Below are 22,908 nucleotides of genomic sequence, written 5' to 3'. Positions count from 1 at the left end.
AGCGCTATCTACATATCCTATCACTCCACCAATACCTAAGCCCTTATAAATTCACTATACACTCTGTTTGTAATACTGTAATTATTCTAGTTACTAGTCATGATCTTATGGAATGGCCTATTAATCAACTAGCTACTAGCTATGTCATTTGAGATGTCATCAGTGATGTCATCAGTGAGGTCACTGACCATGTCATGAATGATGTAATATGTGACGTTAGCAGCAGTGCATTGCGGGTGCGCGAGTTATAGTTAGCAGAATTAACTATAACGGAGGAATTTCGATGGTTTTGTACCAGTGAAATGTCCAGCTAACTATAACACCAGTGAAACCTATGGTTTTTTCTGTGAATACATATTTAATCGTTTTCTATTGATCTTTGTTAGCATGTATGAGTGAATCTATAGGAAATCTATAGGTAAGTGTTGAGATGTGTGTGTAGATGTAGGAATCACTGAGTGGGTTTTTAGAAACTGGTATTGGTGTGTCAATGGTTTCAAATATGGTACTCCATATTTTATAATGAGTGTTGAAAGGTTATACTAGTGTATGATAAGATATATCAGATTGTCACGCGGATTATGTCATCAGTGATGTCATCAGTGATGTCATTTGAGATGTCATCAGTGATGTCATCAGTGATGTCACTGACCATGTCATGAATGATGTAATATGTGACATCATCAGCAGTGGATTGCGGGCGTGCAAGTTATACTTAGTACAACTACCTATAACAGAGGAATTTCAATGGTTTTGTACGAGTGAACTGTCCAGCTAACTATAACACCCTTGAAACCTATGTTTTTTTCTGTGAATATATATGTTGATGTGGCACTTTTGACATCAAATTACATTTACGAAGTATGCTCACTGGGTTTCTGGAGTGTAAGCACCTATATTGTAATGTATATAAAGATCACACGTCTAGTAAGATTGTCATGGAGATAGAGGATGTATTTTATGTGCTCAGTCTCAAATGCCTTACATTTATTACTTAATAAAAAGTATAATTTGCCCGGTGTGAGGCTTTTGAGTGTTTGGGGGCGTTCGGGACATGAGTGGACGTTGGACAGGAAACTATGACAAAAGTATCATTTAAATTGATATACATTTTGTAACAAGTAGTTTTCTGACTTAATGAGACCGGAAATAGGTCAATAAAATCCTTTGTCATTAGAATGATCTTGGTTTGCGAAATACTTTTTCGACCAAATTTTGGCAATCGGCCTCCTGAGCTGTCCTCTAATTGTGCAGGATCATAAGAGCAATAGTGAACATAAAGAAAAGGCTATCAGCAAGATTACATATTTGGGACTAAAACTTTTAAAAGCATAGAACCCAGCAGAATAAACGGGCATGCATAGATTACTGAGTTCTTCAATCTTTGATGTGTTTGTCAATGTGGATGATAACTTCTGTTCAATATATATAAATAGAGGATGCTATGCAATAGACTGAAGATCCGACAACTTCAGATAGAGTCAGGCTGACCCTCATTATTTAGACGGTGGAGACTACTCAGTCTCCGCCACCAAAATAACCCTCTGATAGCCAAACGGAGTAAGGTCCGTCAAAAGTTTTCGAGTGGATGAACATATGGGCAGTTTTCAATGTTCGTCACTGCCAGGTGAAACATGGTGGTAAGGAGCAATGAAACCTGAAAATACACCCCTCACCACAAAATCCCCCTTTAGCTTTTTATTTTAGAATTGATTGATTAATATTAATGACCTACCTCTACCGTTGAGGTGTGAGGCACTATGAACCTCTTTTGTCCTGCCTCAAACATGGGAGGAGTATCCACATTCATCTCCCAGAGAGACGGAGAAGTGCCATTTGAGTCTATCACTTCACCTGAGGCACAAAAACACAAGATTGTTATGAGTCAATCAAATCCATCAGATCATTTAAATATGAGGTCAATGAATCAAAACAATATGTATTTCTGACTAAGGCGAAATCTCTATGGGTAGAAAAAAATGATGCTGTAAAATAATCAATCTTTACTAGGAAGAAGAAAATACTTATCTGCTCCAATAATGGCAAACAGAACTTTGACACCCAAAATCTAAACAGGCCCAAAGTTATTAAGATGATTCATTGATGCTTATATTGATCTGAAATTGATGGAGAGTTCAATGAATCGGGTTAGCGGGCCCTACTGGTTAAAGGCAATGATAGTTGGGCCTGCCTGAAGCTTGTAGACATTGCAGTTCACCCTGTAGAATAGAAATGTGCTAAATGTCTTAGCAATGCGTGTGTGTGTGTGTATCTATCTGTCTATCTATCTATCTATCTGTCTATCTATCTATCTATCTATCTATCTATCTATCTATCTATCTATCTATCTATCTATCTATCTATCTATCTATCTATCTATCTATCTATCTATCTATCTATCTATCTATCTATCTATCTATCTATCTATCTATCTATCTATCTATCTATTTATCTATCTGTCCATCTTTCTATCTATCTATGTATCTATCTATCTGTCTGTCTGTCTGTCTGCCGGTCTGTCTATCTCTTTCGCCACTGGGTAGTTATAATTAGGCCAGTGCTTCCATGGGAAATGCCTTTTTTGTATTGCTAATAACTTTGGTGCAGGTTGATGAATCCTCACTGAATTGTTCAAAGAGGTTTTCTTTTTTACCCAGTTGGTGTAGAGAGAATTTCAAAGTGACCCATCAAGCGGTGACCGAGAAAAAGGGGGTGGGGGTCCTAAAACATAAAATCCCCATGCATTTTTCATAGACTTTTTTGAACAGCACTACTGCAACAACTTCTGAATGGAATTACACCAACTTTGGCATGAAGCTCGATCTTGGTGCAGAAAGTGTGCTTTTTCTGTGTTAACGCATTCAGTAGTTTTACATTTGTATTTCTGTAGGGTTGGGTTCAAGGGGCTCTCGTAAGAGTCTGTCGAACCCAATTTCACAAAAGAGAGAATTCTGATGGGCCCAATGGGATTTTTTCCTTTCGGTAAACTCTCCTTACACGAAAGCAAGGTTCCTGTGGGAAAAATTGGCTGCCTACAACATGAAAACAAATGTAGCAGGCAGCCATTACAGGATTTGGGAACATTATCCACTGTCCTCAGTGTACCAACGAAAAAAATATATGGTGGATACCGTAGCTCTTGTGGGGGGTCAAAAATAAAAAAATGTTTAATAAAAGTTGCGATTCCGCTTGAATACTGCGGGATTGCAGCATATTGTTTTAAGAATGGAAACGCTTGCCAGCAGTTTAAATGTAAGGAATTTGACCCTGGTGTGTGCCAGGGCCTGGGAGTCTACAATATTATATATATATGGGGAGGAGGCATCAGTGGTGCCCCCTCCCTGAGCCACTCAGGACCCCGTGGACTACATCCCCCAAGGTTAAGTGCACTTTGAAGGAGAAGTGGCTTGCGGCTCCCCTCCTCGAGCCACTTAGGGCCCCCATCCTTGTGGCGAAGTGCACTTCAAATCAGAGGGGGCATATGGCCAGCCTTGCCCAAGCCTCTGTTGGGCCTACCTGGGCCCCAAAAAACAGAATAAATGGGGAGGGGGCACACCCTCTCCCCATGGTGGTATCCACCCCAGGGACCCCCAACCACCAGGACATGATCCTACACAGTGTCCTAGGAAGCTGTCACTCTGGTGCTCTGCGCTATAGACTCCAAATATACCTTGCCCACCCCCGCCTAGGCAGGGAAGACTACTGGCTGAGGCTGCAGGGGCCAAGGGACTCCACTTGTGGCCCCAACACGGGGGCTGATTCACAGAACTAATCTGAGACAAAATCCTAAACTTACTACTTTTGGTATTCACAGAATGCATTTAGTAGTAGTAAAGAAAGTATTTTGTCTTAAGTTAGTATTTTGTCTTAAGTTAGCATTTTGTCTTAAGTTAGAATTTTGTCTTAAGTTAGGATTTTCTCTTAAATTAGGATTGTCTATATTGGTTGAGTGAAGCACACCTCACTTCCTGTAACGGGTGATGCTCCTTCTGGTTTCTTGATATTGGCGTCTTTGGGGGAGGGCCAGGGACCAGGAAGTGCAGATGTAAGAGACTTGTAGGCTGACTTGAGGTGCATGGACCAGAGAAACAGACCTGGATTAGAGAAGATGCCTACAAGAATGTAGCTTTTTTCAAATGTAAGGAGCCGCTGCATCAGCTGGACTATGGCTACTGCGGCCTGTCCTAAGGACCAGAAATTCAAATATCTGCATGATCTCATGTATGACTTTTATTTTATCTTTCGTGAATCACACATACATTACACAGTATTGCAAGCGACTGCACTTCTTTTTTTACGTATATTTAATGATTTTAGTTTGTAAAAAACATAGATGTCACGTGTAGTACATGGACATCGATTCACCAAAATGTGCCAAGGAAAGCAGAAGTGACAACACAGAATATGACCCCTGACCCCAATCTTTCACAGACGTGATTTAACATATTAGCATGATTAAAAGAGTAACAACTTTTTTTGTTTTAAATCTGTTTATTGAATTCACTTTGAACAGGGGGAATCAAAAGAAGATATAGAGTAGAATACATCCCAAATAACATAATACACGATTGAGATCTTGCAGGGAGCAGACATTAAAATATAGACCAAAAAGGGATATGTGAGCAATAAAAGAGAAGGGGCCTTATTTATGAAGGTCTTGCGCCGCCGGTGCGTCACTTTTAAAATGAGAAAATGTGACGTACCAGTGGCGCAAGGCCTTCATAAATGAGGCCCAAGGAAGGGAGTAATGCGCTGTTTTTTTAGCTTAAGTTACAACTAAACAACTTTTTAAAGTTTGAGTTTATTAAATAACAAGAAAAAGAACAGCAATAGAATGAGTAGAACACATCCTATTAAACATAAAAATATTTAGCAAAATAAGAATATACAAGGACAGTAAAATCATGCTGTATACAAAAAGAAAAATGCACAATGTAAACAAGACAAGTAAACATTGTTTTTGAAAAGAAAAGTTAATAAAGCACCATTTTGCGAGGGCCTTATGTGTCCAACCCCAGTGAAGAGAGGGAACAAGTGGAGTGTATGCACGTCTATGTAGTGCTTTACTCGTGTATTCACCGCTACGCATTATTGTTAGCAGATTGTGGGAAAAGTGCTAACAGTACAGGGGAGGGATAGACTGACCCCAAATGAAGGGGAAGGGAAGGATGCGTTCAGGTTGTCGTTGGGGAAGATGATTACAGCCCCCTAAGGGGGGGGGGGAGGGACATCCCTTTACGGGTCCAGTGGAGAAGGAAAAGTCGACCATGCACCTCTAGCATAAGGAACGAGGGGGTCATGAAAGCGCTGTATAGTAATAACTTTTAACATCTGTTTGTGGTACTTAATCCAGGGCGTTGCCGTTATATAACAGGGTCCCAGCCATCACATACCCTGGTACAGCCTAGTTTATTCATATGCAATTGTAGCCTAACGTACCCAGCCTACGCCACTGTACGCACAGAAGTTCAGCAACATTGTTCTCCTATTCTTGCCAGAATGTATCTGTAAATCATGGAATTCCAGACATAGAAATCTTTCTCTGTTATAATCAGAATGTGTCAGCCTTTGAAACTCAACTGTTGTACACATGAGAACTTTTAAGGAACAATGTGATGATGCTATTTAGATATGTTGTACTGCACCACGTCTGCATAATTCTGCCTTTGGCCTAAAGCGCATCCTGATGTGCAGCCCAGAGGTGCAGCCCAGCATCCAATGCCAAGTCTTCAGTGAGAGGCACATTGGATTTCTTTCCACTCTCGGAAGTAGCATTTGCGCGCCTATCAGCCATCATTACTCCCTTGAGTTACTTTTATAATCCATTCATTTGCAAAATGACATTGAGTTCAAATGCAGGATTTAAATATTGTTCCTAACAGAATAGATGATAAATATAAGTTTGGTCCTCCAGCTTCTCACCGTGGGAGTCAGCACTGGAACGGTTTGAGTGGAATTATCTGCTTCCTTTTTAGGTCGAGCCTAGCAGCAGTGCGCATGCACTGCTCGCTCTGCAAGGTATGCTGTATTGGAGTATGCACGGAAGCCCCTCCCATATTTGTCATTGGCTTGTGTCATTGTCCTTCCTACATGCTGGCTTGTGATTCGTAAATAGGCTTGTTAGTCCCTCCTTGGTACAGCCTTATCTGCAATTGTTACCTCCCATGAGGACTGGACCTTTTACTTGTGTTGGTACTTGGTAACTTTTATTAATAGTTGGTGAGGACTACTTACTTAATTAATGGGTTCTTTGTTTAGTTGCAGAAGCATGCACGACGTGCTGTCTTTGTTAACCATGTTTTTTTTCTTACAACACTGCTCATCGGTAATGGTGCCAGCGCGTTTTCTATTTAAAATGTGGGTAATGCGAGATCATTTAACTAAAAATATATATATATATATATTTATGTTTGCAACACGGGATGCTTTAAGAATAGTGTCCCGTGCTTTGCTTTTGTTAGGCTTTTATTTCATGCACACACTACATTAAACATGCTGCTTATCTGACATGTTTCAGCTCTGGTAGCTACAAAAGATGTTCTGTAAAAGGGTATCCTTTTAGATGCATGAAAATTATGTTCATACAATTAAAAGTATGTAAATGAATGAAGATATAAGTCAAACGTAAAGGAAAAGTAAGAGCTGTATTGGTGTAGTATGGCTGCACGTTTATATATTAATATTTTTTCAAGTACAGTTGGTAAGCACCCAAAAAAAGAAGTTTTGACTCGGGAAACATATTTTGGACTTCCTGCTTCCTGCTTGGGTGTGTGCACAGAACCTTCACTTGATTTAGTAACACTTAATGGGCTAGTTTTCTTAATTGTATTCTTAATTACTCTGAGTTCTAATTATCCTCACAACAGTCATTACTCTGTAAGTCCACACCTTAAGAGAGGGGACCACTATCCTTCTTATATTTATAAGATTTCTTCCTTCAATGTTTAGAGCATCTTTTTTTAGGTCAAGCGTACCAACAGCGAGTATGCGCTGCTCACTCTGCAAGGCATCCCGTAATGGAGTATGCACTGGCTACCATATTTATCATTGGCTGTGTCATTGTCCTTCGTAAATGCTGGCTTGTGATACATAAATAGGGTTGTTCAGTCCTGCCTTATCTGCATTTGTTACCTCCCATGAGGACTGGACTTTTTACTTGTGTTGGTACTCAGCACCTTTTATTACCAGTTGGTGAGAACTATTTACTTAATTAATGGGTTCTTTGTTTAGTTGCAGAAACATGCAGGATGTGCTGTCTAAGTTAGAATTGTTTTTATTTCTTACAACACTGCTAATTGGTGATGGCGCCAGCGCGTCTTCTTTTTAAAATGCAGGTAATGCGGGTTAATTTAACAAAAAACATATATATATATATATATATATATATATATATATATATATATATATATATATATATATATATATATATATATATATATATAGTTCCAAAGTTTTGCTACGATAAGCAATACACACACTCAGAAAAGGTACAGCTAGTGGGCGTTTATTTTCAAGGTAACGCTACGCGTTTCAGCATAAGGGTGACCAAGTCACCCTTGTGCTGATACGCGTAGCGTTACCTTGAAAATAAACGCCCACAAGCTGTACCTTTTCTGAGTGTGTGTATTGCTTATCGTAGCAAAACTTTGGAACTTTTGACAAAAACTCGGCGGCGGGGTTGGCCGAGTGGAACACGCCACCTGACTACGGGATCTGGATCTCGGAGACTAACCCTCTTGCAAAGTGATTGAATATATATATATATATATATATATTTTTTTTTTTTAAACAAATTTTATTCAAATTTTCAATCAGTTAGACAATCATAGTTCAATTGGATAACACATTTCATAAAAATTAAAAATAAATCTTAAAGCGTCCCACATTAAAAACATATATATTTATGTTTGCAACATGGGACGCTTTAAGAATTGCATCCCGCACCTTGCTTTTGTTAGGCTTTTATTTTGTGCACACGCCAAGATCCCGGTCTTTTCAGGGCAGCCGAAACTGCCTCACATCCCCCTCCATGCCGATTCCACAACAATATGGCATGAGGCACAGGGTGGAGCACGAATGCGTGTGGCTCCGAGCAAGCCCTCCCCCACAAATGCTATTCACCGGTTAGAGGCTCCTGGTCCTAAGACAATTTCGGCTCGCTGCTATGGGTAGGGGGGGGCTCTCAGCCCACGGTAATCACATAGCTCTTTCCACAGACACCTCACATACTCAGTGCTATTACAGTGGACATCAAGTATAAAGAATGTAGCTGAATGTAGCTTTCAGCCTTGCAATAATCAACAAGCTTTTGCATTGCAATAGGTCTCGCATTTACGCAAGTTTGAGCTATTGGCATTGTAAATGACAATGCCTTTTATTTATGTTTTGGTTTTTAAAACACAAATAAAAGGCAATGTCATTTACAATGCCAATAGCTTAAACACATGTAAAATCAAGACCTATTGCATTGCAAATGCTTGTTGCTACTGGTGACATGGAAAATAATTTGGGTGACATTAACATTCATGACAATGAAAGTTTCTGCCACAAGAGAAGGTAAAATAATCAGAAGTGGGTGCATGTACAGATTAAATAACAAGGGGGAAGAGAAACAGAGCCTCAGTGGATGTCTTAACACCACTTGTTCAATCAATTCCCAAGAGGAGGATGCATAGATAATCCAAGGTTACACAAGAAAAGGCAGTGTTGTGGACACTCAACTCTTTGAAATGCTTCCAAAGAATGGCATGATGAACTGTGGCAAATGTTTCTGAAAGGTTGAAAAAAATCTGCGTTTTGACCTCATCAGCATCCAATCATTCTCTCACATCAGCCAGGATTGAGAGCATTACACATTCCATGCCTTGGTCCTGGTGAATGTTTGCCAGCCCAGGATGAGGCGGGCATGCTCTCCTACAAGAGCTTGATTTGAGAAGAAGCTGCCCCTTCCAATCTAAAGCCAAGTAGAGAAAAAGCGTGGTGGTTAAAATGATCAGTGGTATCCAGCATGATCTCCTTTATTTGCCTCTCTTATACTTTAAATTTCCTTTCATTCTGCTCCCCACCTCTTCCTGCTCCTGTTCTAGTGTCCTCACACTTTTTCGGGCACACCCAACCTCCTTTCTTTCTCCAATTTTTACTATTTGTCTTTCTCTGTCACCATTTCAAGATATCTCTAGCCCTTTAGCCACTAAACTCTCAATCCTGTCAGGTTAGTTTCTTATCCAAATTACTGCTGTGCTTTAGTGCAGAACTCAAAAGTGCTAATGGCTTATACAGTTCAGCTCAGTTGATGTAATAGGATGCAAAGGCAGCAACAGAGAAGGTTTCCCTCACAGAGAAGAGGTAGGCACAAACTGCAGCAGGGTAAGCTTCACTCATATTTACAGCATGTACTGCACGGGCAGCAGTACTGTAAGCTTCATACACACAGGAAAGAGGCACACCACAAGCAGGAGGCCAAGTTTTGCTCACACCAAGAACATTTACACCACAAGAAGCAGCAATGCAAACTTTCCTCACACAAACAGCTGACGAACAGCACTGACATTGGCTGTCACACACATACACACACACGCACACATACATACACACACACACAGCCCCCCCCCCCCCATGGTCAGGTCAGTGAAGCTTTTTTCACATATAGAAAAGTCACAGTGTGGGCAGCAGCTGAGGAAACCAACTTCACACAGTATGCACAGTATAGGTAAGAGCTGGGAGTGAGAAGGAATAGCACAGTAAGTAACTGTATTAGCCACCATCCCGCAGCTATAAGGTCCAGGGGCCTCATTTATGAAAAGTGACGCATCGCTGCGTGAAAACAGCGATGCGTCACTTTTCACTGCGCACTCCTTGCAACACCAATGATGCGTCATATTTAATGTATGACGCATCATGTCGCAAGGACTTACAGATACGTCAGTATTTCTGACGCATCTGTAAGCGCAAAAGTGACGCATTGCTGGATTGTGTCACAAAAGTGACGCATCTCCAGCAATGCGTCCTTTCACATGGGGAAAGCCCCATGTGAAAGGGCTTGCGTCAGTCTTACGCCTGCTGTGAGGCAGGCGCAAGATATTGACGCAACAGCATCCTAAAAGTGACGCAGTGAAATCTCATAGATTTCACTGCGTCACTATTACGAGGCTTTTTGCGGGGGAACGCCCCCTCTGCATACATTATACCTGGCGCAGGTATAATGTGGCGCAGGGGTTTAAAAAGTGACGCATCTACCTAGATGCGTCACTTTTTAAATATGGCGCAACAAGGCGCATGTTTTACGCTGCAGATGCGTCACAAAAAGTGACGCATCCGCAGCGCAAAACTGACGCAAAGCCTCATAAATGAGGCCCCAGGAGTGGAAGCCTAATAGTTATGAGACTGGCTTAAGTGTTGTAAATCTGTCTTGTACAAAACATAAAAACCAGGAGCAGCAGCTGTGGGAGTTCCACAAAACATGTGCAGCACTGCAGAATGCAGTACATATGCAAAGAGGAAGTAATGAGGAGAAATAAAGACATTTCTCCTTGTTGCACAAGCTTCGGGTAGGCACACATGTTTGGTGTAATGTATGTTTACAGGTCTTTGTCAATTTTAGTTTGTGTCAAAATATGTGGATAGATGCATTGAAACACCGATATAAGGCTGACCTCACGCAAGATACCACAAGGCAGTGCTATGCGCGGCATTGCCTTTGTTACTTTGTGTTTTACAAAGCCACGTAAAACGGACTTTGCTTCGCTTTTTAAGTCCCAAAATGATCTTTGATTCAGGCTGTACCAAAAAACCCACAACCAAGACTCAAAATCTTAGTAAATCTGGCCCCTTGTGTCTTCTGAGGTGCTGCCTACTCTTCTTTAGGTCTGGAATCGTAGGCCCTGCAGGGACACTGTAGAAACCCATCAGATGACTTAGACAGTTCTGCTGCTAGCATAGAACTTGTGCTGTGCTCTTATTGTAAGCGGGCTACTGTGTCATATCCCCCTGAACAGCCATTTTGAATTTACTAACAATTATAATGACAGTATACTTAAAGGGGGGGAGGGGGAGTGGCTAGAGCGCCGATGGTGGAGGTCGCCTGAGAGCTCGGCTCCGCGATCGAGCCGCCATTAATCCTGGAAATCGGGCGATTGCGGTTCCCCAACCACAAGATATTGAGTGGGAAGGGACGCTTGGCTGGAAGACAGCATCGGAAGCTCCCGGAGGAGCCTGAGGGCAACGGGAAGAGCTAGACGGGATCCGTCGGATTGGACGGAGCCGCAATCAAAATGGAGCCCGCACGGAGATAGCTTGTCTGGCGCGGCCAGCGGACTCGTGGTGACGGGGGCTTGAGCGGAGCGCCCCCTCGCTGAATTGGGGTAGCGCCGACTGTCCGGGCCATTGGTGGCGCTCGTTGGCTCCCGCGCGGCGGCTCCCATGCACGCCCGCCGCGCGGCTACTATCGGAAGCTTCGGATTGGATTGGCCCCCGGGAAGGAGGGAGTTGGTGGGACGTGGAGGGCTGGTGGAGCCGACCAGGGCCCCGGCGGACCCCAGGTGAGCGCGACCCCCTCCTAGCTGAGGCCTGGATGAGACGATGCGCCCTCCTGGGCATTGCAGGAGGAACAAGGGCCTGAGGACTCGGCTTGTCGTCCCCCAGGGGGACGGACATTATAGCGGCCGCGTGGCGCAGCCACCGCTGAGAAACCGAGTGCGGGGCTTGCCAAATTCGGCCTATAGGCGCCTAATAGCGGCCCTCTTTGGTGGCGGGCCCGTGAGGTGCGCAAGGGCAGCTGTGGACGCACTACCTACCCCCTGGGGCCTGCACGGTGGGCCGGTGGCGGAACGAGGCGACGAGGGAGGTCGGCCTGCACCTTGAGGCCTATTGAGGCCCGCGTGGAGGACGGAGCGCGCCTGGAGCACTGGACGTGGTGGAGAGGTGGCAACGACCCCGGGGGTGCACTGAGGGTCAGTGTTAAGCGTTGCTGGAGGCGTGGGGCGGACCCCCCCTCCCTCCCCCCTGTGTCTATGCTACGAGGGGTTGGGGCCGACCTGCGCCTGGACTGATGACGCGCGGTCCGTTACAGGGACGACCTAGTCGAGGCCTGGGGCGTAGAGTGGACCGCCGCGGTGGTTGAGACGGGTGTCGCCGCTGACCGGACCGTCGTCCCCGGTGGGGATTTTGCAGACCCGGTGCATGAGCCACGGAGGCCATCTGATGCTGGGGGCTGGTCAGTCTTTGGTTGGTGTTGCCTTGACCCGGCGTTCCTGATTCACGAGCTGGACGGCGTGCAGTCGACCCCCCATACCACTCCATTTGAACTCGAATGGAGAGCGGCTGAGGAAGATACTTATTGGGGAGCGGAGGCTAGAGACCTGAGGTGGGACTTGTTGAGGCACGGTTTCCGTTAGGCAGTTTATCCTCCGCTTGCCCAGATCAGTGTTGGACATTATGAACACCATGGGGAAACCGAAGGGAGCCAAGGGCAACACACAAGCTACATCAGACGCGGAGATGCCGGACAGAGGTAACCAGCTGGACCTGGAGACGCCACAGGACCCGCACCTCCAACACCAACTAGACAAGATCCTGATGGTGATAACGGACACACGAGCAGCGCTTCAACAAGACATAGCACAGGTTGCAACGGGCCTCAGACTGCTCAGGGCTGATCATGGTAAGCTCTCGGAAAGGGTCAAGGAGGTGGAGAGCTCGGTCGGTACCCTGGAGCCGGCACAAAAGTCACTCTCTGCTGCCATGACGGATGTCTTGGCCCAGAATGACGCACTGGAGAAGAGGGCAGAGGACCCTGAAGGGCGCAATAGACGGAACAACATCCGGATAGTGGGGCTGTCGGAAAAAATCGAAGGGGGAGACATGGTTTGTTACCTGGAAGAGTGGCTCCGGACAGTGGTGGCAACCGAGGGATTGTCCACATTCTACACACTGGAACGAGCACATAGGGTTCCATCTAGGCCGCTGCATCAGGGCCGCCCCCGCGCCCAGTGGTTGCGCGGTTGTTGCACTACAGGGACAGGGATTTGCTACTTTACAATGCCCGGTTGAACGGTCCCTTCCAGGTTGAGAACAGTAAGGTCAACATCTTCCCGGATTATACTTATAACACACAGCGCAAAAGAGCCTCTTTCCTAGCGATAAAACGAGAGCTGAGGAGCGAGAGTACACAGTACTCCTTACTGTTCCCGGCCAGGCTCCAAATAATAATGGATGGTACTACCAACTTTTTCGATACTCCTGACGATGCGTGTATCTGGCTGGAACTGGAACTTTTTCCAACGGTATCAGAGGAGAGGCCACGGCGAAAGTCTAGGAGGATTCGCAATGGCCGAAGTAGACTTGGACGTCCTTCAGTACTGGAGACGACGGCGGAGCGGCGAGGGGTCTTGGAATTGGTGTCCAGCATGTCGGGCTCGCAAGAGACGCCCATAACGCAGGGCACAGAGTCTGGCAGAGGGGAAGACCATACGGACACGGAGGAATATGAGACTGACAGTGTGCCCCTGCCCACGATCACTCCAGAGACGGCTGAAGGACTGTTGGATGGACAATGACGACTCTGGGTGAGCTGTTCCGAAAAGGAACGTACTTTGGGGAAATGCTTGCTGTATTCGACGAGAGGGGATTGATAGCCTACTAAAAGATGGGTTGGGGGCAAAGCCCTAAGCTGACCACAAGTTATTAGAGCTCTATCGCATACAGGAAGCTCGGGCAGAGGGCAACTTCCCGCCGGTACTCGACCCCCCACTTTGCCCTTAAGGCAAGCCTGCGGTGACTACTGTCAGGATTCTCTAACTGTTCCTTTGGGAGAGTTTGGATGGGAACTAGATTACGGTCTTTGGGTCCTGTTCTGGGGGGGAGGGGGGGGCGGAGGGATTTGGGGATGTTATTTTGTTGGGGGGTGGGCACGCCATCGGTGCAGGACATTTACTATATTTGAACCAAGTAACAATTGGGTGGAGGAGAGTGAGTAGAGAATTGTGGGACAATGGGTGAATTATCTAACTTGAAATGCATTACCTGGAATGTACGGGGGCTACATACTATGATGAGACGACACAAAGTACATGCTTACTTAGTGCGCAGAGGGGTACAAATAGCGCTACTACAGGAAACACATCTAACAAAGACAGAAGGGTTGGCATTGCAGCGCAGATTGAGGGGGCAGTTAAACAATACTACATATTCGGCTTATGCTAGGGGCGCGCTGATTTGGATAAGAGCTGGGGTCCCTTTCCAGGTGACCAAACACATGATAGACCCTGAAGGGCGGTTTGTGGCTATAGCGGGAAAACTGGGAGGTAAGGACATAAACATTTGCAGTGTTTACGCACCTAATGTGGACCAGTTAGCCTTCCTCGCGACAATGTTGGGCTCCCTGGCCCACTACTTAGTGGGGCCACTACTGATGGGAGGCACTTCAATTCAGTGGTAGATGTGGCCCTTGATAGATCGCACCCCCAGCTGACAGATTCCCCAACACGCCGAATAGCCAAGGGTAGATTGGAATGGCAAATAAAAGTGGGGATTGACCGACATTTGGCGAGCCCAGCACCCGCACGCCTGAGATTACTCCTATTTTTCAGGCATGCACGAGCTACATGTGAGGCTGGATGTGCTCTTGTGCTCCATAGCGTTGGTACCCGTGGTCACAAAAACTGAATATTTAGCGATGACGATCTCCGATCACAATCCTCTACTGGCCGACGTGAGGTGGTATCCGGGCGCCTCCTGTGCTCCAACCTGTAGATTGCGTGCTGAAATGTTAGAAGACCCACTGTTCCGCAGGGAATTGGGGGAGAGGATCACTAATTATTTCGCGGAAAATGAAGGCACCGCTAGGGAGAGAGCGAGGGAATGGGATGCCTTTAAGGTGGTTGTAAGAGGCTATTGTATAGCTAAAAAGGTGGGAATGCGTAGGGTACTCCTAGATGATCTCGATAAAGTGGATCGGAAACTCGGTGAAATAGAGCTCCTGCGGCCCGGACGCCCTGAGCTGCAACAACAGAGTGCAGCGGCGAAGGAAGCGGTGGCAGTCGAAGTGGAAAGACAGCGTAGCTTCGACCACAAGACTTACATACCCAGGTCCCTCGCAGAGGGAGACAAATCGGGAGCATTGTTGGCCTGGCTGGCCAACCCCACGAGACGCAGCACCCCCACAGTCTCTATGCGTACTACTGAGGGTGTGGAAGTATATACTCAGCCTGAAATTCTCCACAGTTTTTCACGCTACTATGAAACTCTTTACCAGAGTAGACTATTAGTGGGTACTTCTGCCATAGATTACTTTTTAGGAGGACTAGCCATTCCGAGGCTAGAACCCGAACAGGTGCAGGACTTGGGCAAAGACATTGAAATAGGGGAAATTTGTTGCGCCATAAAACCCCAGGACTGGCGGACTACCCATCGAATTTTACGCTAATTACATTAACCTGTTAGCTCCACGGCTATTAATAGTGTATAAAGAGGCGAAACAACTAGGGTATCTGCCACGCACGATGCGCGAGGCGCTGGTGATCCCCCTGCTTAAATCGGACAAAGAGAGCAGCGACCCGGCGTCGTACAGACAGTTGTCGATGCTCACAACGGATTATAAAATCTTAAGTAGCATTCTGGCATCCAGACTGCTGGAACACATGGGCACTCTAGTTCATGTGGATCAAGCGGGTTTCATACCCAAGCGCAACACCACCATGAACATACGCCGACTGGTCCGTCTTTTACAGGAGGACCAAGAGGAGGCCCCTCACCCCATGATATTATCGGTCGACTTGGAAAAGGCGTTTGATAGTTTGGAATGGGAGTACCTCCATAGAGCGCTCAGCTGCTACGGGGTAGGAGAGGGATATCTGCAATGGACTTCCGTGCTATACGCTTCAGCATTGGCAAGAGTGCGGTCGGGCGCGCTGATCTCCCCACAATATCCGGTGGAGAGAGGAACGAGGCAGGGATGTTCGCTGTCGCCATTGCTTTTTGCGTTAGCGGTTGAACCCCTTGCACTGTCGATCCGTACGGGGGCCCATTATAGAGGTTTGCGGACTCTATCGGGGCAACAATTCATCTCCCTATAGGCAGACGACCTGTTGCTCTTCCTTGAGGATGCTGATGGAGCCCTGTCTGGAGCCGATGCCGTATTGACTACCTTTGGTGAAATATCAGGCCTCAGAGTAAACTGGTCCACGACATGCCTATTCCCAGTACGCAAAGGTGAAACCCAACCCACCACGCCCAGGGCAATTAGATGGGAACCCAATTGCCTGAAGTATTTAGGGGTCTATATCTATCACACTCCAGCTGATGTATTGGAAGGTAATATTTCCCGCAGTATTAGAGCGCTGAAGGGCAGTATGTCCTTTTGGGCCACCCTCCCACTGTCGGTGGCTGGACGAATAGCACTGCTCAAGATGGTAGCGCTTCCTAGACTCCTGTACTAGTTTAGGACGCTCCCGATTTGGATTCCTCCTGCTGTATTTCGAAACTTGAAATCACTGATCGTGTCCTTCCTCTGGGGAACGGGCCGACGCAGGGTGGCGCTTACGACTTTGATGAGACCCAAGGCAGAGGGGGTGCTGGCTGTACCCGACTTCGAAGTGTATTACTTAGCAGCCCAATTACAGGTCTACACCCAGGAAGTAGCACATGAGTTCCGGGGACCTGAAGATGTACGAGGCCTGGGAATACCTAGACACGTACTCTCCTACATAGCAATGCAACATAGACTAGCCCTTAGAGACCTTACCCAAGAAGAACGTACACTCAGGTTATGTTGGAACCGAACACAGCGTAGAGCGGGAGTAAACCACCCCTATGCCCCAGAAATACCGCTGGGAATGCTCACTGCATTGCCGCATGGTGGGGATTGGTCTCAACTACAAGACTGGGAGGAGGCGGGGATCCAGGTAATGGGTGATCTGTATGAGGACGGGACGTTGTTGCCGTTTCCGGCGCTTTTAGATCGCTTCGACATACCTAGAGGCGACTTTCTACTGCATGCGCCGATTACGAGGGCAATACAGGCGCACTGGAAGGGGGGACTGGAGGAACCAAAGACGACAATGTCATGCCAATATATCATGATGGCAGCTGGAACGGTCAAGGCAGTGACAAGCCTGTACACCAGGATGATTAACGAGAGGCTGCCTCCGCTGGAGGCGCTCAGGAGCAAATGGGAAGCGGACATAGGAAAGGAAATTCCGGAGACCACATGGGCTCAGCTGATGCGCCGGGCCTGGAAGAGCACGCGCAATGCGCGGTTTCAATTAGTCCACTTCTACATCCTACACCGGGCATACCTGACCCCAGGAAAGATACAAAAATACTTTGCTCTAGACTCCGCGGTCTGCCCCAGATGTCAGGCAAGCGGTGCGGAACTGGGCCACATGTTGTGGACTTGCCCTGGCTTGACCTCTTAATGGAAATCAGTGGGGGATACTCTTAATGAGGTGACAGAGCAAACACTGCAGTTTCACATGGCGGTGGGGGTCCTTCATTGGTTTCCGCATACCCCTAAAACGAAAATCACCAGCAAATTTATAGATATGGGACTTATCCTAGCGAAACGGGAAATTACGCGACAATGGAAGGCACGAACGGGTCCAACTGGTGCTAAATGGCACAACAAGTTCCTCAAATGGGCTGGGGGAGAGAGCACATTGAGATTCCAGCTAGCGCGGCGGCAGCAGAACGACAGAGCTCTAGAATCTGCACATGCATGGGAGGCTTTGGTACAGGCTTTACGCGACCACGATACACAAATTTACTCGGACGACAGATGCAACGATCTGACTACATCCCCGTAACACAACAGGTACATTACATGATTCCCCAACTGCTGACTACGAGACTCCTGATCCACAATGACTGTCCTATTAACAATGCACCGATGTGGGGGGGGGGTTTGGGGGGGGACTTTCAAGCTTAACATAAACTTCTACAAGTCCTGAGGTTAATAACTTAGTGGTAGTCCCCAGGGGTAGTTTTAGTTTGTCTGTCGGGGTATAGGGTGTAAAAGAAAAGCAGATACAAGACTCCTTCGATGACCGGTCATGGCTTGTAATGTATAGTGCACATGCACAACACGGTTTTGATTTTTGCCGCCCGACCTCCGGGTTGTGGGCTAAATGGCTGTGTAACTTGAATTCTGTGGACTCGTCGATAACAAACAATGATTATACAGCTGTTGAACGATGTATATGTGTAAAAGAACATCTGCAATAAAAATATGTATTAAAAAAAAATGACAGTATACTTAAAGAGGGCTTTCAGCCAGCGCTCCTGATCCATTGGTCTGGCGTAGTGTCATTCACATTTTGCTTCCACCCACTACAGCATACAGCATTGGACAATAGGGTCAGCCTACATTATCCATTGGTTAGCTTCACTTTGAGTGACTGCATTTTGCTCTTTAATATAGAGCACTTCTGCATGCAAGGAAGTTCAGTTGCCCTGTGGGTACAGCCTGATATGACAACAGTATGCTTTCTAGCAAATATGAGCACAGGCCTCATTCCAGGTTTATTGGTTCCTGTCTCCTGCTAATGCTGTTGTAAATTCCTTTAGGGTGACCTTTGTCTAGCTGACTTCTGCTCTTTCACAGCATACTACATTGTGTCAATTCGAAATACTTCTTTATAAAGTTATCCTCTTTGTAGTATACACATAGTAAAGTGCATTTAAAACTGCACTCCTGTATGCCATGCTGGTATGTATTTTGATGAGGACTATATTTATCCTTGAAAACCAATTTAGTCTGTATATCCTGCTTGTGTTGCTTTCTGGTTTGCTTTCAAGGCTCTTCTATTTCGTTTTTATACAGACTATTGGAAATTGGGCTTCTGCTTGGCAGATGTATGCACCCTGTACAAGCAGGAACCACAATCCTAGTCAGTGTAATTGTAGTACACTCTAAACGTTTACCTGTGTCACCCTCATGTAGCTTGGCACAGAGCTGTCAGGCTAAACTAAGGAGAAAATATGTAAAGTACACATAGTAACAGTGAAAACACCACAAAGGTACTTAACATCAGTTTAGAAAAATAGTCTATATTTATATGAATAAAACAACAAGTTTCCAACATACACAAGTTAAGTTAGGAATTATGCTAGATTAAATCAAAATGCAGTGGCTAGAAGTCAATAGCTCCAACTAGGGTTATCTGTTCATGCTTGACCAGGGCAAATTTAAATGTTTAGTAGACTGGAGTAGCGTGGAGTGGGGGAGAGAACAATAATATAGATTAGATTGGTTTAGAGTGGAGTGGCATGAAGTGGTGTAGAGTAGAGTGGCATAGAGAGGCGTAGAATAGAGTGGCATAGAGTGGGGATGAACTGGAGTGGAGTGGCATGGAGTAGAGTAGCATGGAGTAGAGTGGCATGGAATAGAGTGGTGTAGAGTAGAATGGAGTGGCGTAGAGTGGAGTGCTGTAGAGTAGAGTTGCACAGAATGGGTTGGAGTGGAGTGGATTGGCGTGGAGTAGACTAGTGAAGAGTGGAGTGGTGTAGAGAGGAGTTGTGTAGATGGGTGTGGAATCTCATGGATTAGAGTACAGTGACATGGAGAGGAGTATGATAGAGGGGTGTGGAGCAGAGTGAACTTGCGTAGATTGTAATGGTGTAGAGTGGAGTGGCATAGAGTACCATACTGTGACACTGTGTAGAGAGGAGTGGGGTAAAGTTGATTGACATAGATATAAGTGGTGTATAATGCTGCGCTGATGAATAGTGTGGACTTGATTGATGTAGAGTGGAGTAGAGTCACATAGAGTGGAGTGACGTAGAGTATAGTGGTGTAGAGAAGAGTGGCATAGAATGAGGTCAAGTGGGGTAAAGTGACATGGAGCAGAGTGTCATGGGATAGAATGGTGCTGCGTGGAGTGGCATAGAGTAGAGTGGTGTGGAGTGACATGAAGTTGCTCAGAGTAGAGTGAAGTGGCATAGAGTGAAGTGGCATAGAGTAGAGTGTAGTGGCAAAATGTGGCATACAATAGAGTGGCATAGAGTGCATTGAGTGATATTGTTTGGAGTGGGGTGGTGTAGAGTACAGTAGCATAAAAAAGTGGAGTAGAGTGGAGTGACATAGAGTAGCATGGAGTAGAGTGGTGTAGAGTGAAGTAGACTGAAGCAGATAGGTGTAGAGTGGAGTGGATTAGAGTGGGGGGGAGCGGAGTAGAGAGATATGGAGTAGAGTAGAGTGGAGTGGCGTAGAGTGGAGTGTCACAGAGTAAAGTGGTTTAGAACGGCATGGAGTGGTGTAGAGTGGAGTGGCGTAGGGTACAGTGGCACAGTGTAGAGCAAAGTGGCATAAAGTGGCAAAGAGTGGCATACAGTGCCATCAAGATGCATTGTGTGGAGTGGGGTGGTGTCGAGTGAAGTGCATAGAGTGGAGTGGCATAGAGTAGAGTTCATAGAGTGGAGTGGTAAAGAGTGGAGTGGCGTAGTTTAGAGTGGCATAGAGTGGTGTAGAGTGAAATGAAGTAGATAGGCTTAGAATAGCATAGTGGAGTAGAGTGGTGTAAAGTAGAGTGGCACAGAGTTTTGTAGAGTGAAGTAGAGTGGAGTAGATAGGTGTTGAGTGGAGTAAAGTGGAGTATACTGACATAGAGTTGAATACAGTGGAGTGGGGTAAAGTAGAATGGCATAGAGTAGAGTGGCATAGAGTGGGGTACATTGGAGTAGAGTGGCGTGGAGTACAATGGCATGGAGTAGATTGAAGATGCATAGCGTAGAGTGGTGTGGAGTGGCATGGAGTGGTGCAGAGCACAACTGAGCGGCATAGAGTGGAGTGGCGAAGGATAGAGTGGCGAAGGATAGAGTGGCATAGAGTAGAGTGGAGTGATGTAGAATAGAGCGGCATAGAGAAGAGTGGCATACAGTGCTGGAGAGTGGCAATATGTGGAACGGAGAGGCGTAGTAGAGTGGCACAGAGTTTAGTGGCATGGAGTGGAATAGTGTGGAGTAGTGCAGAGTCTAGTGGTATAAAGTGGAGTGCCCTGGTGTAGAGTAGAGTGGTGTAGATTAGAGTGACATAGAGTGGCTAGAGAACTACAGTTGTGGGTGAAAGTAACTAAAGCGTCAATATATACAGCAGTTATGATAGAAATAAATAAGCAGCTGCATGCATGTCTTCAAAGTAGGAAAGCACATTGCACGTCTAGTAATAATACAGAAATGAAACGATTATTTCAAAAAGACAAGGAAGAATAAAGGTTACAGAAGAACACATGTACTTGGTCAATGCTCCATAGAGAAGCTAACACAATAAAGGAAGTGAAGCCTATGGGAACAAGGTAATTGACGAGTACAAATGAGAATCACAACGTAAACAACCAATCATATGTTGTGGGTGGGTTGTAAATCAACTGAATTGTAAAACACTACCTCTCACAGCCCAGCACATGCGATGTGTAGGCGAGTCCTAAATAGCATTAGCAAAGGCAAGAGGAACACTGTGCTTTTGGTTGAAGACTTCTTTTGTTGTTCTCTATTTAATTGAAAGAAGACTGGTGTTCAAAATCTGAAAGCACTCAACTATATTGATGCGGACTTTAGATTTGCTGATCCTTTGGAACATATTGTTCTTCGTGTTGGAACATCACTATACGTTCTGCTAGCGCCTAAATCAAATTACGTGTGTATAAGGTTATGTATGTGGACATATTTCTTTTGAATAATAGAAAATGGGTTTTAATAGTAAGTTTAAGTAAATTAGATATAACGACAGACAGATAATTGAACTTGTTTTAAAGACAGAGATAGAGAGCAAGCAGGCATTCAGACATACCGAAAGAAAGACAGGCACTTTAGCTCACCATAATAAGGTTCAAAGTTCCTTTTCAAGGTCCTAGACTCTATGTAGCTTTCCAGGCGATACTAGCAAAAACATAAAAAATAAGATCTATTAATAAGCTCAACAACGTGTATCGAAAAATAATTACATTACTACTTTGGGGAAAAATAAATGAAAGTATGACTAAACTAATTGCGAATCAGTTGTGGCTCAACCGAACAATTGAAGGACATGATTGCTGGCTTTCTGCATCAGGTAATGGTTTCAGAGATACGTGCATTTTTTTGCAATTCGTTTTGGAACCTCACTGATTACCTAAATACCCTTATCATGTTTATTATGCATTTTCATAAGTTACTTGGGGCCATATGTATCAATGTTAGGTTTTGCGATTCTCAAATAGAGAATTTTTGAGATTAGCTATTTGAGAATCGCAAAAAGCTATGTATGTAGGATTTGCAATAAATTTCGCGAATCCTACATATTCCTTAATTGCAAATCACACTTAAGGAATACCTCCCCATTCATTGCCTATAGGAATGAATGGGAAGACATTCCAATTTGTGATTCCCAATTAGAGAATCGCAAATTGAGAATGCACTTTCAAGTGTGCCAGGGTGTCAAAAGGACACCCTGTTGCACCCCTGAAATGAGCATGGGTGCGCATATGGCGCACATACATGCCCTAAGGGCATGCGTGTGCGCCACATGCCACTTTGAAAAATGCAAAAATGTGCATTTTTGAAAGAAGTTGCAAATTACCACCAACCTGTAGTCGGTGGAAATTTGCGATTCCTTATGCCATATTCGCACAACTTGGGTGGTTTATGCATTCCATTTAAGGAATCGCAATTTGCAATTCCTTAAATGCATTCGCAAAATAAGGAATTGCAAATGTTGTGATTCCATAATTTGCAAGACAGTTGTGCTTTCATACATAGAACTAGGCCAAATTCCGATCGCAAACGCTGAAATTCATGCATATCCATCAAACAGGTAACAGATGAAGGCAGGGGATAATAAAAGTGCTATTTCCCACTTTTATTCCCAAAGGATTCTTTGGTCCTCTATACAGAAAAAATGGCTGAACTGAATTATTTTATTTATTTTTTTATTTTTTTATT

At 45.2% G+C, this 22,908-nt stretch overlaps 1 protein-coding gene across 3 annotated transcripts in view; it reads right to left on the bottom strand.

Moving 5' to 3' along the window:
• The window catches only part of LOC147692969 (protein SSUH2 homolog), a 459,976-nt gene that overhangs the window by 401,299 nt on the left and 35,769 nt on the right, over positions 1-22,908 (bottom strand). For all 3 annotated transcript variants that reach the window (XM_086939216.1, XM_086939217.1, XM_086939218.1), the window contains exons 5-6: positions 21,807-21,867; positions 1,736-1,854 (exon numbers count right to left, since the gene is read on the bottom strand). In XM_086939216.1, the coding sequence (XP_086795342.1) occupies positions 1,736-1,854; positions 21,807-21,867 (180 nt within the window). The remainder of the gene's footprint in view (positions 1-1,735; positions 1,855-21,806; positions 21,868-22,908) is intronic.

Source organism: Lissotriton vulgaris, chromosome 9 (assembly GCF_964263255.1).
Source record: "Lissotriton vulgaris chromosome 9, aLisVul1.2, whole genome shotgun sequence".
In the NCBI taxonomy this organism is placed as follows: Eukaryota; Metazoa; Chordata; class Amphibia; order Caudata; family Salamandridae; genus Lissotriton; species Lissotriton vulgaris.
This window is presented reverse-complemented; position numbering and strand designations above follow the sequence as displayed.